Here is a 16,608-nt window from a genome sequence, read left to right as displayed (position 1 = left end):
ATTTTGTATATTTTAATACGATGCGTAAGTAACAACACCCCTCCTTGCGCCGAGGTGGTAGCACCACCCCATCTGTTCAGCTCTTGTGAAATTCTGATTGAAACAGATTGTAACTTGCTAGCTAGCACTCTCCGGACCGGGTTGTAATGGCAACTGACTGGATGAAACATCAACAGCAACTTTTGTAATTTATTTGAAGGAAGTTTAAATTAAGGAGGTTTTACACAAACCTTGAGGAAATTATTTCTAATGTGAGAAACCAAGTTATACAATTTTCGGTCCGAAAATGTCCCAGGGATGTACAATTTCTGTGGAAGAGATCCAGTCTTGGTGGGAAGTCCCCGCCATAGCCCACTTCTGTTCGCTGTTCAGGACTGCATTCAACCTACCAGACTTTGAAATTGAGGTAAAGAAGTTCTGGAAAATATATTTAGAATTTTGGGAGACATTTTTTTTCTATTTTTGACTGCTATATTCAAATTTCCTTAATTTTTGCCTCGTAAAATGCGTTTGTAGGGTAGTTGAAAAGTACCAACAGTTAACGTTAGCTATAACTTAGCTCATCTTACTATTCAGTACTTATCTGTTTAACTTACCTACTGTAGCTAGCCAAGTTAGCTAACGTTACTAACTAGCTAGTTGGCTAGCAAGTGCCTACAGTAGCTAGCTTAGTCAGAATGTTTGAAAACTCGTTAAGTCCCAGTTGAAATAAACGTGACCGTTCTATTTCATGGTATGTATGCTGTTACTTTGTATAACAAGCCATGTAACGTTAGCTACACCAATGGTTGTATTTTGATAACAACATTAACTAGCTAACGTTTAGTTCTTGCCAGCCGAAACAAAACCATGTGGTGGGATCCATTTGTTTTCATTTGGTGAAATCGAACGTTTCGCTCGTGTTTATAGCCATCCATAGTAAATCGCACGTCTTTGTCCAAATGTTAACCAAGTTATAGATTAAAACAAATGTAATTTACATCACCGTGAAATAGCTCGAAGTTATAGCTATTTGTAACGTAATTTATTAAGACGAGAGCCATAACTATTCTCTTTAGCGAATACTCTCAACGCAATAAATCACATGCACGTGAATAAAGGGTACTGTTAGTTGCAGGTTGTATATTACTTGTTTTTGATCCACTGTTGCCATGTTTTTATCAAATAGTCAAGTTCATGACGAGAGTTACGAATTTATTGTCTAGCAAGCCATCTGGCTTGGGTAGCATTTGACATTCTGCCATTGTTTTATTATCTCATGTTTTAACGTTAGAATGATGAAACAGTCGCTCAAAATAGTTTTCTATGAAGCAAACAGAAATGCATGTCGAGCGTCAGCGTACATTAGTCGGTCATTTCGCGCGTTACTTTACTATGTGGGAATAATTTTACGTATTACACTTCTGTTACATAATTCAACTTTATCATCGGTTTCTAGCAATTCCAACAGAGTGGTTTCGTTTGTAGTTTGCTGCTCCATAATGAACACTGCTTGGCTGATTTTAGTATGCAATAATGGGGATTGTTTGATCCATCGAAAAGTGATGGGACTTGAAGAAAATGTGTATGGTCAACAGCCCCCATTACCCATCCACCCCCACCCCTCTCGGGAGTGAAAATCACACGCAGGCATCGCTTTGTTATTGGATGAGGGATAGGGTGGGAAGCATCACCTCTAGTTTGTAGGAAAGTTGATATGATCTTTTATAACAGTTAACAGGATATATATGAATGCATGTGAATATAAAACACAATACTGCAGCAATCGGCAAGTGATATCATGATACAAACGCCCCGATTCTGTAGAACTGTTTTACGCGGTGCGCGTCTTGCAGCCACTGCGAGCGATTGACTGTCTATCTTTAACCGCATCACTAGGCACAGATCACTTGTGCTGCCTTGCCTGCATCCAATGTAGCTGATTTCGAGGAACATCTTATTTGATGGATCGTGTAATCATTGACGCATATCAATAACTACATCTATGATGGTGAGGTTTTGATAGCAGATTTGTCCTGCGCAAATGCGCACCATAAACCGAGCCACCGATTTGTGACACTTTAATTTATAGATTTGAAGTCTTACTCAGGCACACTCTTTGTTGTCCAAGGTCGCACGTCTATTGTGCTCTGGGCAATAAAGTTAAGAGTAGAACCTATATTTCTGAATGAATGTCAAAGCCCTTCATTTAATTGATATAGCCAATTCAATCTACATACCACTTAAAGTGGTGAAAATCGATTTACCTCCATTTCAAAAATACTTCTGGGATTATGTAAAGGGGGAGTGTGCATACTCTAATCTGTCTTTGTCACTCTTAATTGCTGGAAGACAACATTGTAGAGAGTACAGATTGTATTGTGCTGTCTTTGAAATATTAATTTAGTAGATAACACTATCTGGTGCATTTGCTTAACATGTGGAAGGAAACAGTTATTCTCAGAATGTACTTAACTTTGTTATGCATATTAATAAATGTGCCTTCTCACACCGCTACGGTGTGCAATAATTACCTGGTACGCACCGTCTTTTGTGTGTTAATGCTCACTTAACCACTTTTCTTTCAGTATAGACCCAGTCGGTATTAGAATGCAGCCCTGTCTACCTGTGGGGAAAACAACCTCTGGTTACCCCATTGGTTTACAGCAAAAACTACATTTAAGTCTAAAGATTACTTTTCAACATTCCCTGCTCCTGAGTGTTCTCAGTACTTAGAAAAACGTAATATTGTAGGGCTTCTTATGCCCCTTTTCACAAAGGGGCTAGCAGTCATGTGAGTGATTGCTAGCTAGCCAAGACCAACAACACAAACAAACTGACTATACAGATACAAATAGTGAGTGGAGTTTAGTATAGTCTGTTTTCTAATAAGTTAAATGTCTTACCTGTGATGTTTTCCACACACATAGCTACATGTAGCCTACTTGGACACCGGGTCCCCACATTTCTCACTCTTCCATGTCCCTACGTGGGAGCATTGCAAACCATAGGTCGGGGTATTTGACCTTCTTACATGTACATTGACCAACACTCCAGCTTTTCAGCAGGTTTTGTTAATTCTGTATAACTAAAAGCTCTTTTACAATGGGAAATGTTTGTTTCTCTCTAAATTGTGGTTGGGGGGAATTCCTTATTACGTCAATATATCTCTTGTTTAGCTATAGAGAATCAAGCTTTCTGTGATATTGTAATGCAATGACAGATTTAGGGTGTGTTTGTAAATTGCTCTGGCTCTGGCTATCTACTCCGATTTCAGAGTAGTGATAGTGCGCTGAATAACTGATGAATTAACGATTGCTCAACACCTGTTGAATATGGCCTGTGTTATCAAAAAAAAAAATGGTACCTGCAGCACAGTTAAATGCTGACCAAACCGCTCGCTTCGCAAAATAAATGTACACATGCATGTTATTCAATCATTGCACCCACACTGCTCGTGTGCGCCAACGAGTGTCTGCGTTGCCAGGCGCAAAAATAGTAAGTTCTATTCGTGAAGCTGAACACGAGGCAAGTCCTGCCTCTCCCATCTCCTCATTGGTTTATAGAAGCAGATACCCACGTGCCATCTCCTTATTGGTTATCCCCCTTGGGTGATTGAAAGATGAACTGAGGTCGTCCGGTTGTGGGAATACACCTTAATATGAAAGTTCGATGCCAATCGCCGTAGAAATGGCCTGGAAGGAGGAGAGATTGTTTTGTGTGGCTTAATTGTCGCAGTAGAGGACCTTGTGCATTTCAGGTAAAATAACAACTCAACGTTTATGTCCCAGGACAAATTAGCAAGCAACAGCAAGCTAGCTAAATTGGACAAATTATTGCTAAATTGCCATAAATGTTTAATGCTTTTTCTTTTATTTATATATATATATATATATATATATATATATATATATATATATATATATATATATATTTTTTTACCCCCTTTTTTTTTCTCCCCAATTTCGTGGTATCCAATTGGTAGTAGTTAGTCTTGTCTCATCGCTGCAACTCCCGTACGGACTCGGGAGAGACGAAGGTCGAGAGCAATGCGTCCTCTGAAAGACAACCCAACCAAGCCGCACTTGCTTCTTGACACAATGCACATCCAACCCGGAAGCCAGCCACACCAATGTGTCGGAGGGAACACCGTACACCTGGCGACCTGGTCAGCGTGCACTGCGCCCGGCCCGCCACAGGAGTTGCTAGTGCGAGATGAGACAAGGATATCCCTGCCGGCCAAACCCTCCCTAACCTGAACGACGCTGCGCTGCACCATGGGCCTCCCGGTCGCGGCCGGCTGCGACAGAGCCTGGGCTCGAACCCAGAATCTCTGGTGGCACAGCTAGCACTGCGACGCAGTGCCTTAGACCACTGCGCCACCCGGGAGGTGTTTAATGCTTTTCCGACCTGTCCCTAAATTAACATAATTGGTTCGGTGTTTGTTTTGATATTTCAACCTGCGTGTTGTGATCACGTTTGGTGTGGGGGGACAAAATCAAGTTGCGCACGATGGCTTCCGGTTTGGGCATGGTGTTCGTCAACAACGCTCTGGATAACAACCTAACCAGCTCTGCCTGGGTGAGTAAAATGGTCAGTGAGGTGTCCTGTCATTTGTGTGTGGAAGTAGCTAGCTAGCCTACGTTAGCCAGTTAGAACTGCAGTCAAGCACTCATGCTGAGGTCAGAACGCTCGGAAACAACCCTACTCCTCAGCCAGAGCGTCCAGTGTGCGCTCTGAAAGGGAAACGCTCTGATTTTATGTAAGGCAATCTGACAACGCTCTGAATTTACAGCACTCTGGCACTCCATAGTGAATTTACAAACGTGCCCTGAGACTTCCTGACGTATCAAAAAGTTTGTTCTGAGGTGTTTGTCCTATATCTAATGACAAAGTGAAACCTGTTTTTGCTTTGTCATTATGGGGTATTGTGTTTATTAATTTGAAATGTTTTATTTAACCCATTTTAGAAAATGGCTGTAATGTAACAACATGCAAAAATTCAAGGTGTCTGAGTACTTTCCAAATGCACTGTATATAGCTATAGCCAACGTGATATCACTCTCAACCAATCTGATATATTCATTGCATAACATGACATTATGTGTTTAGGGGCTCTGACATCAGTCAATTGGACATTATAATTGCAACCTAATTGAACATTTTTTGTTGAAGCATTTATTAATAAAAGCAAGGTTTGTCTGAAAGCCTTACACAGGTAGGCTATTTATACACTGGCCCAAATGGAACTGAGCAGAAAGATTGCCGGTTCTCCTCACTGTTTGAGACAAACTAAGCCCAATCAGTGAATTGTGGTCCTGGGTGATCTAATGTGTTACATTAGCTTGCCTATAATGGAACAGAGCTTAGTGGATAGCTCTGTTCCTCATTTGGTTTGTTCTGTTTTTAGCCCTAATGTCTGCTCTTAAATGGCAGTGCTGATAAAAGCAGGTGGCTTGCTCAGTAAATAGCACAAATCCAGGTTTAAGAGGATCTAGTGTCTTTGATGTGTCCTTGTCTATGGGGTGACCGTATGACCAAACCGGAGTAAATGATCAACTGAGATGAGACTAAACCTGTGTCTCACTTGACTGAACGGAGAGCCCAAGCACTTTAGGAGATCACTTCAAGCTCTTCCTGTATTCACCAGCATGTATACATATGTAGCCGAAATCACCTGTTGCCCAGACTAGATCTAATTACAATATTTTAATTGAAGGCTGCATTTTAGCCTTTAGGCCCACTTCTGGGATGTGAGTTCGAGTTTATAATGCTCAGTATATCTGCGAAGCCTTGAGGATATGTGGCCACACAGCTAGGATGTTCAAACTATGTTCGACTTGTTTGGATGGACTCCACGGTTCAGAGTATGTTTGAGAGAGCCCCCTCACTGGTGGTGTGGAGAGAGGGGTTCCTCTGAGGGATTTCTCCTGGGGCTCGGTGAACACTTTGGGGCTCTGTGTTAAGGCAGGGGGGACACTATATATATATATTTTTTACGCTGCATACCATGAGATACCGTGGAGGCAAGCAGGCCTACAGTAACATGGTAGTCTTGACGAGTCCAGTCCACCATTGTCTCTGTCTTGAAGAGTAGTCCAACCAAAATGTTCCTTGTCTTAAATGTTTCCGGTTAAAACACCTATTTTTGGGTTTGATTAATTACGGCCAGTGAATAAAATGTTATTTCTTACCAAATCCTAGAACGTGAATAACATTCTTTACATAGAAGATGCAACCAGGCTGTTTCTTTGAACTCCACCACCACAGATCTTAGAAGATACTCATTTCCTGTGTTCGTACTGTCTGTGTCTTAGTGCTGCACAGAGCTAAGTGCCACCATCTGTGAGCATTGAGGTTGGGTTACTGAAAGGAAAGATTCATCTATTTTGAATATTATCATTTTTGTGCATCTCTGAGCGATGTTCTATTGATCCTCGGGATTGTTTCATGTCTTCATGTGTATCTGAGCTATTGCCGTTCAAGCAAGTATAAATACAGCCGGTATGATGATTTTTGCATCTTTCCTTTTTAAAGAGTTGATGTGGAGGGAGGCAGGAAGTGGCTGTCATTCCCCTGACAGAATGGTCCGTCCTTCCTCTGGTATCGAGTGCTGGGTGATTTGAGTCAAACCTAGGTCAACATTTCATAAGTCTGTCTGTCCAGCATTTTGGACATAGCAATGCATGTCACAGGGACGCTGGTGTCCTGTCTTCCACATTCTCTAACACTGGATGCACAGGTTGGTCAACATTGTGGCCACTGAGCACTTCAACCAACTGTCCCTGACACATTCATTGGCTCTTGTTAATCTTCTGTTCTGGTTTTGTCCTCTTCTGTCAGAATTGGCAGTTGGGAGGAAAGCAGGGGTAGACGCACGTCTAAAATGCTTCGTATTGTAATTTGTGCTTGGCATCAGACTCATTTTGTGCATCAGTTGCAGTTCTGTATTCGGATGGGAATTCACAAATGGGCATTCAATCGGCAGACAGCGCTCTGACTATGTAGCTACTTTTCTTCAGTACTTTTTTTCTCAGTGTAGCCTACTTTTAATAGGTAAAATTATAAGATTTACTTCAAGCAAAACATTAGGAAATGTAGCTGGCTACATTCTGTCTATGATAAACAATATGATGGCCATGCTCATTTACTTGTGTGGCTGCTAGCCAAATAGCTTTGTGTTTAAGTTGTCATCTGATGAGAATTAAGATATTTTCTGCCGAAATATGTTGCACTTATGTATTATCTGTGGAGGAAAACTATATTTGCACGTTGATCTTTTGATGTTCTGCGCTTTTTTTTAAATGCATAGTTTTGAACTAGCCCTTAATGAGTAATGGGCTTCTTGTGTGGAGAGAGTGTAAAGAACAGTTTTAGGCCTATTTTTATACCGGTCATCTCTGCAGAGGAAATTATCAACATGCTAGAGAGGCAAACGTGTAAGGATTGACTTAAAGAATGTATATAATGCCTTTTTCCCACAAGGTAGGGAGGGGCCTTAGCTCTACATGGGTCAAATAGCTTGTCTCTTGGTCATAAAGCTCAGGATGGCGGGAATGGCACAGTGGGAAGAATGCACTGTGGATTTTTACCAGGAGCCCTCTTATGAATGTCACAGAGCAGAACTTTTGTACCTTGTGAAATCGCTACCAACTGGACATTAACAAATCCAGTGGGGAGGTGGTGTTGTCGAGCGGCTCTTCTTTTCCGGGCTGTGGTTCCGGTGGGTGGTGATGGAGATTTTTCTTGGCAGGGTCACAAAACGGCCCCTTGCACTTTGTTCCCCTGTTACACTTCACTGTCGCTCCCAGTCTCCCCTGGCCAAAGGGAGAGGGACTCTGCAGGAAGAGGCCTCGGCCAAACTGGCCGTCCCCCTGCTTCTTTGTCTCCGTGGAGGCACGCTTGATTTCCTGGCAGTGTGGCTGTGAAATGAGCCCTGAAATCTCAGAGCCTCCGAGCCTCCCCTGGATCCTCCAGGATGTGCCTTCCACCACCAGCACTGCCAGCCAGAGCCTATCCTTCTACTGGAGAAAGTTACATATCGGGATATTATTTTTGACAATATATCGTTCTGAAAATATCACACTATTTTTGTGCTAGTTTGCTGTCCCTGGACCAAAACTCCAGTATTTTTCATTCCTAGCTTGTTCTCAATCTTTTTAATTAGGGAGCCAATTTAGTTTTTAGCGCTTTTGTTTCGATAACTGATCAAAACTTGTTCACATGGCTCTCTTGTCCCTCTACAGCAGACATAAACTCAGCAAAAAAAGAAATGTCCTCTCACTTGTCAACTGTTTTATTTTCAGCAAACTTAACATGTGTAAATATTTGTGTGAACATAAGATCCAATAACTTAGACATAAACTGAACAAGTTCCACAGACATGTGACTAACAAATGGAATAATGTGTCCCTGAACAACTGGGGGATCAAAATCAAAAGTAAGTCAATATCTGGTGTGGCCACCAGCTGCATTAAGTACTGCAGTGCATCTCCTCCTCATGGACTGCACCAGATTTGTCAGTTCTTGCTGTGAGATGTTACCCCACTCTTCCACCAAGGCACCTGCAAGTTCCCGGACATTTCTGGGGGGAATGGCCCTAGCCCTCACCCTCCGATCCAACAGGTCCCAGACGTGCTCAATGGGATTGAGATCCGGGCTCATTGCTGGCCATGGCAGAACACTAACATTTCTGTCTTGCAGGAAATCACGCACAGAACGAGCAGTATGGCTGGTGGCATTGTCATGCTGAAGGGTCATGTCAGGATGAGCCTGCAGGAAAGGTACCACATGAGGGAGGAGGATGTCTTCCCCGTAAGGCACAGCGGTGAAATTGCTTGCAATGACCACAAGCTCAGTCCGATGATGCTGTGACACACCGCCCCAGACCATGACGGACCCTCCACCTCCAAATCAATCCCGCTCCAGAGTACAGGCCTCGGTGTAACGCTCATTCCTTTGACGATAAACCCGAATCCTACCATCCCCCCTGGTGAGACAAAATTGCAACTCGTCAGTGAAGAGCACTTTTTGCCAATCCTGTCTGGTCCAGCGACGGTGGGTTTGTGCCCATCGGCGGCGTTGTTGCCGGTGATGTCTGGTGAGGACCTGCCTTACAACAGGCCTACAAGCCCTCAGTCCAACCTCTGTCTGCAATAGGCTGAGAGGCTGAGCATTGATGGAGAGATTGTCCGTTCCTGGTGTAACTCAAGCAGTTGTTGCCATCCTGTACCTGTCCCGCAGGTGTAATGTTTGGATGTATCGATCCTGTGCAGGTGTTGTTACACGTGGTCTGCCACTGCGAGGACGATCAGCTGTCCTCCCTGTAGCGCTGTCTTAGGCGTCTCACAGTACGGACATTGCAATTTATTGCCCTGGCCACATCTGCAGTCCTCATGCCTCCTTGCAGCATGCCTAAGGCGCATTCAGGAAGATGACCAGGGACCCTGGGCATCTTTCTTTTTGTGTTTTTCCAGAGTCAGTAGAAAAGCCTCTCTAGTGGCCTAAGTTTTCATAATTGTGACATTAATTGCCTACTGTCTGTAAGCTGTTAGTGTCTTAACGACTGTTCCACAGGTGCATGTTAATTTTAATTGTTTATGGTTCATTGAACAAGCATGGGAAACAGTGTTTAAACCCTTTACAATGAAGATCTGAAGTTATTTGGATTTTTACGAATTATCTTCGAAAGACGGTCCTGAAGAAGGGACATTTCTTGTTTTGCTGAGTTTATATGGTGTGCAATATGTTTATATTTTAACATCAAGTTGCAATGATCACAGTATTGAATTGAAATGCATATTGAATTGTGAGAATCGCAAAACATATCGTATCATCACCTAAGTATCATGATAATATCGTATCGTGAGTTTCCTGGACATTCTTAGCCCTATTGGAGATGTGTTTGTCACTGTGCTGGTATTTGGTTCAGCGTGTCTGATTCCATACATCTTCATCAGCTGTCTGACGTTATCTGGAGAGCAGCAGGGAAATTGGCCTCTTTCTGGGGCTGTTTATTAAACTTGAGACAGGCAGAGGGATGAGAGCGAGGTACTAATTTGCTTTGAGGGTGAATCGATTAAGAGCCACGCTGAAGGCGGACGAGACGGACATCTGTCTGCTTCTGCTGCTGCTATCTGCACAGACGATACACTGAAACAGGTCCTGGTCCGTAAAAGATCAGGGGCATTCTGCTCTTTCCATTCTTTATGGAGCAAACCTACTGTGGATAAGAGCCACAGGACCTGACCAGGCAGTTCTCAACAAACTGAAATTACCAAGTTATGTAGGTTTCTAGGTCCTTTTACCATTTTGGATGTTGTTTATTGGTCTGAAGCCGTTGAAAGCATTTCACAACCACTGCGTTCTAATTCCTACTTTTAAACAAACTCCCGTCGCCATTAGGGCTGGGAATTCCCAGGGACCTCACGATACAGTATTATCACGATACTTAAATTCCGTTACAATATGTATTGCGACTCTCAAGATTATATATAAATTGCAGTTTGATACTGTGATTGGAACATCAATACATTTCTCACTATATATATGGTTATCCACTAACTGCACACAGTGGGTAAATGGGTAAATCACTCACTATTTGATATTAAACTCTCCTTAATTAGGTCTTTGATCTTTGTGAAATACATCAATTAGAGAACCTAAAGTTCTCAAACAGCCACATCAAAAGTGATTTGTATTTTGTATAGAGAAAGAGAATCCTCATCCACCCTACTAGTGAGCCCTCAGAGTGCAGACAGTCCAGTGTATTTTACCAAGACCCATATAGTTATTCATGTTCTGAATAATTCAGTGGGTCTTTCTAATATTTCATTAACAGTATATCCAAAAAGTTAGATTTTGAAACCTAATACATCCGATAATAAGCACCGAGCTCTAACAGAGCGGTGCAGCTTTCTTGCCACCACTTTGGACGATTTTACATATTGTGGTGGTCGTCTGCAAGGTTGTTTCTGCAGGTTGCAACAGAAAAGTGAGCCTGTCAGGTAGCCTTCGTTCTCGCACAGCTTCCAGCCTAGCTGATGCGACATGAAGCATGAAAATGCTAATATACAGTGCATTCGGAAAGTATTCAGAACCCTTAGCTTTTTCCACATTTTGTTATGTTACAGCCTTATTCTAAAATGGATGAAATCATTGTTTTCCCTCATTAATCTACACACAATACCACATAATGACAAGGCAAAAACAGGTTTCTAGAATTTTTTGCGAATGTATAAAATAAACACCTTATGTAAATAAGTATTTAGACTCTTTGCTATGACAAAAAAATTATATATTCCCCAGCAATCTACATACAATACCCCATAATGACAAATCGAAAACAGGTTTATAGACATTTTGCCTTTTTTATTCATAATAAAAAAGATAACTTATTTACATAAGTATTCAGACCCTTTGCTATGAGACTTGAAATTGAGCTTGGGTGCATCCTGTTTCCATTGATCATCCTTGATGTATCTTCAACTTTATTGGAGTCCACCTGTGGTAAATTCAATTGATTGGACATGATTTGGAAAGGTACACACCTGTCTATATAAGGTCCCACAGTTGACAGTGCATGTCAGAGCAAAAGATAGGATTGTGTCGAGGCACAGATCTGGAGAAGGGTACCACAACATTTCTGCAGCATTCAAGGTCCCTAAGAACAAAGTTGACTCCATCATTCTTAAATGGAAGAAGTTTGGAACCACCAAGACTCTTACTAGAGCTGGCCGCCCGGCCAAACTGAGCAGTCGGGGGAGAAGGACCTAGGTCAGGGAGGTGACCAAGAACCTGATGGTCACTCTGACAGAGCTCCAGAGTTCCTCTGTGGAGATGAGAGAAACTTCCAGACAGACAACCATCTCTGTAGCACTCCACCAATCAGGCCTTTATGGTAGAGTTGCCAGACGGAAGCCACTCCTCAGTAAAAGGCACGACTGCTTGCTTGAAGTTGGCTAAAAGGCACATAATGGACTCGGGCCATGAGAAACAAGATTCTGGTCCTTACCCTGTAAGCAGTCAATGACTAACTTCTCTGAACAGGGAAGAAGAACAAAAATAACATCACCATTCTCGGGGATTACATTACATAGGATGAAGAAACTACTCTGAGCCGCAGCTCCATACTACTTGTCAGACAGAGAGCTGATACTATACACAGTGTGCAAAACATTAACAACACCTTCCTAATATTGAGTTGCCCAGAACAGCCTCAAATCTTTGGGGCATGGACTCTACAAGGTGTCACAGGGATGCTGGCACATGTTGATTCCAATGCTTCCCACAGTTGGCAAGTTGTCTGGATGTCCTTTGGTTGGTGGACCATTCTTGATACACACGGGAAACTGAAAAACCCAGCAGCGTTGCAGTTCTTGACACAAACCGGTGTGCCTGGCACCTAGTACCATACCCCGTTCAAAGGCACTTAAATCTTTTGTCTTGGCCATTCACCCTCAATTGTCTCAAGCCTTAAACATCCTTTTTTTAACCTGCTTTAACTTCCCCTTCATCTATACCAGTGGTCACCAACCACTCGATCTTGATCAACTGGTCGATTTCCAAGGCATTCCTAGTCAATTGACAAAAATGGAAAAAACACAACAATAAAGTCTTACGTTCCTGTTTTTATTTATTTGTCTCGTGCAGTTGGCCGTAGGTGCACCCCATTTAGCTGCCCTGCACGCCGCTTAGGCAGGGTTTTCATTTGGAACCAGGTGGACCCTCAGTCTGCTGCTCTCTCCCTCCGCTGAGACTGACCATCAGATGCAGGCACCATCAGCCCAGTAAAATCGAAAGCAAATTATTGAAATGTTTCTCACTCGGCTGTGCCTTAAGTAATACAATGACTGATCTATTACCGGTGTCGTCATATAGTCTACCTCAAATTTTCGGAACAACAATGCATTGGCAGGGATTGCAATTCAAGCAAAGCCAATATGCGGTGATAATGTATTGGGCCTATAGCCTACTGCACAAACCTAATTTGCTACAGTACTGGTTTAATAGGTTAATTTTGCATAGGCTTGCTTTTTAAATCATGTTTTAAAAAATCTTGAGTGGTTGATCTTGGCTTGCATTTTGACTCTGATCTTGACTCAAAGTTAGTGTCCACTGATCTACACTGATTGGATTTAACCATTAAGAGATCATAGCTTCCACCCGGATTCACCTGGTCAGTCTGTCATAATGTTTTGTACAGTGTGTGTGATTGGTGTTGGGGGGGTCTGTGGATGGCTTTTGACAAAGTTTGGTCCAAATCGAATGTTGGGTACTATATTTGAGTATTACATGAATCCTATCTTTAAATGGCTATTTTTTTTTTTTTTTGGTGGAATCATTAGCTTAATTTCTTAAATTATATTTCAACAAAATGATGCATGAATGTTAATCTGATTCTAACAAACTATTTCAGAACAATCTGATGGTCGATGTCAATCCTTTTTATTGTACTTTGAGGTGGACTGACCCTACTAAGTTGAGTACAGTTTTGAATATTATGTTTTAATGTCTGGATTCTGTCCGCATTCTCCGCACCACAGGTTTTTATAGGGCCCATGTCTCCCCACCCAACTTGGGCTGGGATGTTCAGTGTGCCAGTGCTAAATAGCCTTTTATTCATCTAGCCACCAGAGCGGAGCGGCTCCAGCCCTGGCATCACCATGACTAAACCCCAGATGGTGGCTCTTTCTTTGCCTTCCCTCTGGAGGGTGGAGGTGCTGCTGACTGGGTGCTGCTGCAGCCTGTCTTGACTGGGTGGGGGCTTCTATTCTTCCTAGGCCTGTGCCTGATTGGAAAGGAAGATTTAGTCCTATTAGAGCGGGGAGCTGAGTGAGCAAGGCCTCTTGTCTAAAAGCAAATGGATTAGAGTGAAAGATCTATAGAGTTTGTGACGTCCCCCAAGTTTAGACGGTGCCCTCTGGTATCCGCTGATTTGCAGTGTGTGGATTATAAATCGGAGATAACAGTCACTTAAAGCGTGCTGCTGGAGTCTGGGTTGAATTAAGGGCTTTGATGTGAGGGTGGGGGGGTCCTCAGTGGAGCTTCTGTGGTTTTTGGGAGGAAGTGAGTGTTGGTTGTGGGATCTGCGCTATCAATAAGGAATGGGTCAGCTGGCCATGTTGCAGCCAGCATAACGCTGCGTCTTGAAAAAGATCAGCGGTCATAGCTTTACCTTTTTTAACCCTGGCCTGCTCAGCTCTTTTGTCAGCCATACAACAATAATGAGCATTTCATCATCCGTGTGTTTTATCGTACCGTCTCAGCTGAATACATCCAGAGTTCTCTCGTAGCTCTGCGCTTCACACCACCCAGCCTCCCAACACATCCCACTCCGACTCATCCTCTGAATGTGCCACACCTGCAACCCTCACACAGGGTAACTCAAAGCGCAATCCTTTTCACACCCTGCTGTAATCCCTCAAGGATATGGATCCTTCATTAATACACAGGCACTCATACACACATTCTTAGTCCTTTAGAGTGCATGTCTCTCTAACAACCATGCCCAGGCATATTGTAAGAGCCAGCTTCCCTCCCCCAGCTGTGATTGACAAGTGAGAGGAGCAGTACATGCATGAGATGGTTTCACATCAGGAGATGGGGGGTGAGGGTCACGTACACTGGGGTTTGTTTCAACCAGCTCCATTGTTGCTGCTCCCCATGGCTCCCTCTCTGTCTCCAGTCTGGGGCAGCCTCTACCCTCGCTGCTCTGCTCTCAAGGGCTGCTCTTGTTGTTGGCTTGTAGAGAAGATCGAACATGGTAGAAGGTACGTTACTTATGAGCTTCTCTGAATCAGGTCTTGTCTAGGGGGATTCCTTGAAAGCCAGCAACAACTAAGCCTAACTAATATGTATTTAGTGTGCCTGGCAGCCGTGTGTTTGTGTGCCACGCTCAATACAGTGTGATGCAAGATCACACATTGAGCAGGTAAGAGTGGGGTGGGAAATCTTTCGGACAGGGGGGCAGTGCTGTTCTTCCCTCAAGACAACAGGGAAGAGGGTAGAGTGTGTGTCGGTGGGGGTGAGTGCATTAACCAGCGGGAATCTCCCCACCGCCTCAGACTGGGAGAGGGGGTTTGCTGTTTGTGTGTGAGGAAGGTGTAGATTGGGGAAGACGTGTGGGACTAGGGCTAAGGGAGGAGGGTTTAAGGTGGTATAGATTGGTACAGGCTTGAGTCTGTAGTCAGAACGACCTTAAACAAAGAGTGTTCTAAATGGTTCTGTCAAGCATGTGTTTCTCTGATTTGTTTTAAGTCAATGTTTCCTTGTCTTTAGTAGGCTACATGATGTTCCCTGAAAGTTATGCTGTTTTTTTAGTTTCACCTATTGCTCCTCCCTAGTTCCTGTCTCACTTCACTGTTCCGTTGTCTCACTTGTTGCCGTTTCCCCTGTCTCACTGCTGCTGTTCTCATGTTGCTGCAATTTTAGTCCCACCTCTGTTCTCCCATCTGCCTCGTGGTGTTTTCTCTGGCCCAATGCTCCCTCCCTCCTGCCTCCTCCAACCACATTGGTCAGAATTTTTTTTTCTTTTTTCTAAATGTTAATGGGCCCTGTGAGTGTGTGTCGGTATACAATGTGGGAAATGAGACCATAGGTGGTTGGCGTAAAGCAGGAAACTCCAGTTCTGGGGGGGGGGGGGTTAACTTCTTATGGCTGCAATCCCCTTAATGGGATGATATGACAACAGCCAGTGAAAGTGCAGGGCGCCAAATTCAAACAGAAATCTCATAATTTAAATTCCTCAAACATACATGTATCTCATACCATTTTAAAGGTAATCTTGTTGTTAATCTCACCAAAGTGTCCAATTTCAAATAGGCTTTTCAGCGAAAGCACCACAAACGATTGTTAGGTCACCACCAAGTCACAGAAAAATTCAGCCTTTTTTCCAGCCAAAGACAGGAGTCACAAAAAGCAGAAATATAGATAAAATGAATCACTAACCTTTTGATCTTCATCAGATGACACTCATAGGACTTCATATTACACAATACATATATGTTTTGTTCGGTAAAGTTCATATTTATATCCAAAATCCTCGTTTACATTGGCGCCATGCTCAGAAATGCTTCAAATATCCAGAGAAATTGCGAAGAGCCACGTCAAATAACAGAAATACTCATCATTAACTCAAGTTGCATGTTTTACATAGAATTAAAGATACACTTGTTCTTAATGCAACCGCTGTGTCAGATTTCATAAAGCTTTACGCAAAACACAATATTCAATAATCTGAAAACAGCGTTCAGCCACAAAAGCAAGCCATACAGTTACCCGCCCAAATTATGCAGTCAACAAAACTCAAAAAAGCATTATAAATCTTCACTTTGCTGATCTTTGTCGGAATGCACTCCCAGGACTCCCACAAGAAATCATAATTTATGTCCAAAATGGGTTTTTTTGTTGCGTGTTTGGTATACAAATCCAAAGTCTGGGAAGTGCGTGCACTAAAACCTGACAATGTCCAAAAGTTCCGTAACAGTCCGTAGAAACATGTCAAACGTTGTATTGAATCAATCTTTAGAATGTTTTTTTTAACATAAATCTGGATAACGTTCCAACCGGAGAATTACATTGACTTCAGATGAGCGATTGAACGGAGCTCCCTCATGTGAATGCGCATGG

The 16,608-nt window shown here is 42.9% G+C and overlaps 1 protein-coding gene across 1 annotated transcript in view; it reads left to right on the top strand.

Moving 5' to 3' along the window:
• Positions 1–119: 119 nt before the first annotated feature.
• LOC129866810 (chromatin remodeling regulator CECR2) overlaps positions 120–16,608 on the top strand; it is a 67,561-nt gene continuing 51,072 nt past the window's right edge. The window contains exon 1 of the mRNA XM_055939723.1: positions 120–406. Coding sequence (XP_055795698.1) covers positions 287–406 — 120 coding nt within the window. The 5' untranslated portion in view covers positions 120–286. The remainder of the gene's footprint in view (positions 407–16,608) is intronic.

This window comes from Salvelinus fontinalis, chromosome 12 (assembly GCF_029448725.1).
Source record: "Salvelinus fontinalis isolate EN_2023a chromosome 12, ASM2944872v1, whole genome shotgun sequence".
In the NCBI taxonomy this organism is placed as follows: domain Eukaryota; kingdom Metazoa; phylum Chordata; class Actinopteri; order Salmoniformes; family Salmonidae; genus Salvelinus; species Salvelinus fontinalis.
Note: the sequence above shows the minus strand (reverse complement) of the source record. Positions and strands in the feature narration are given on the sequence as shown.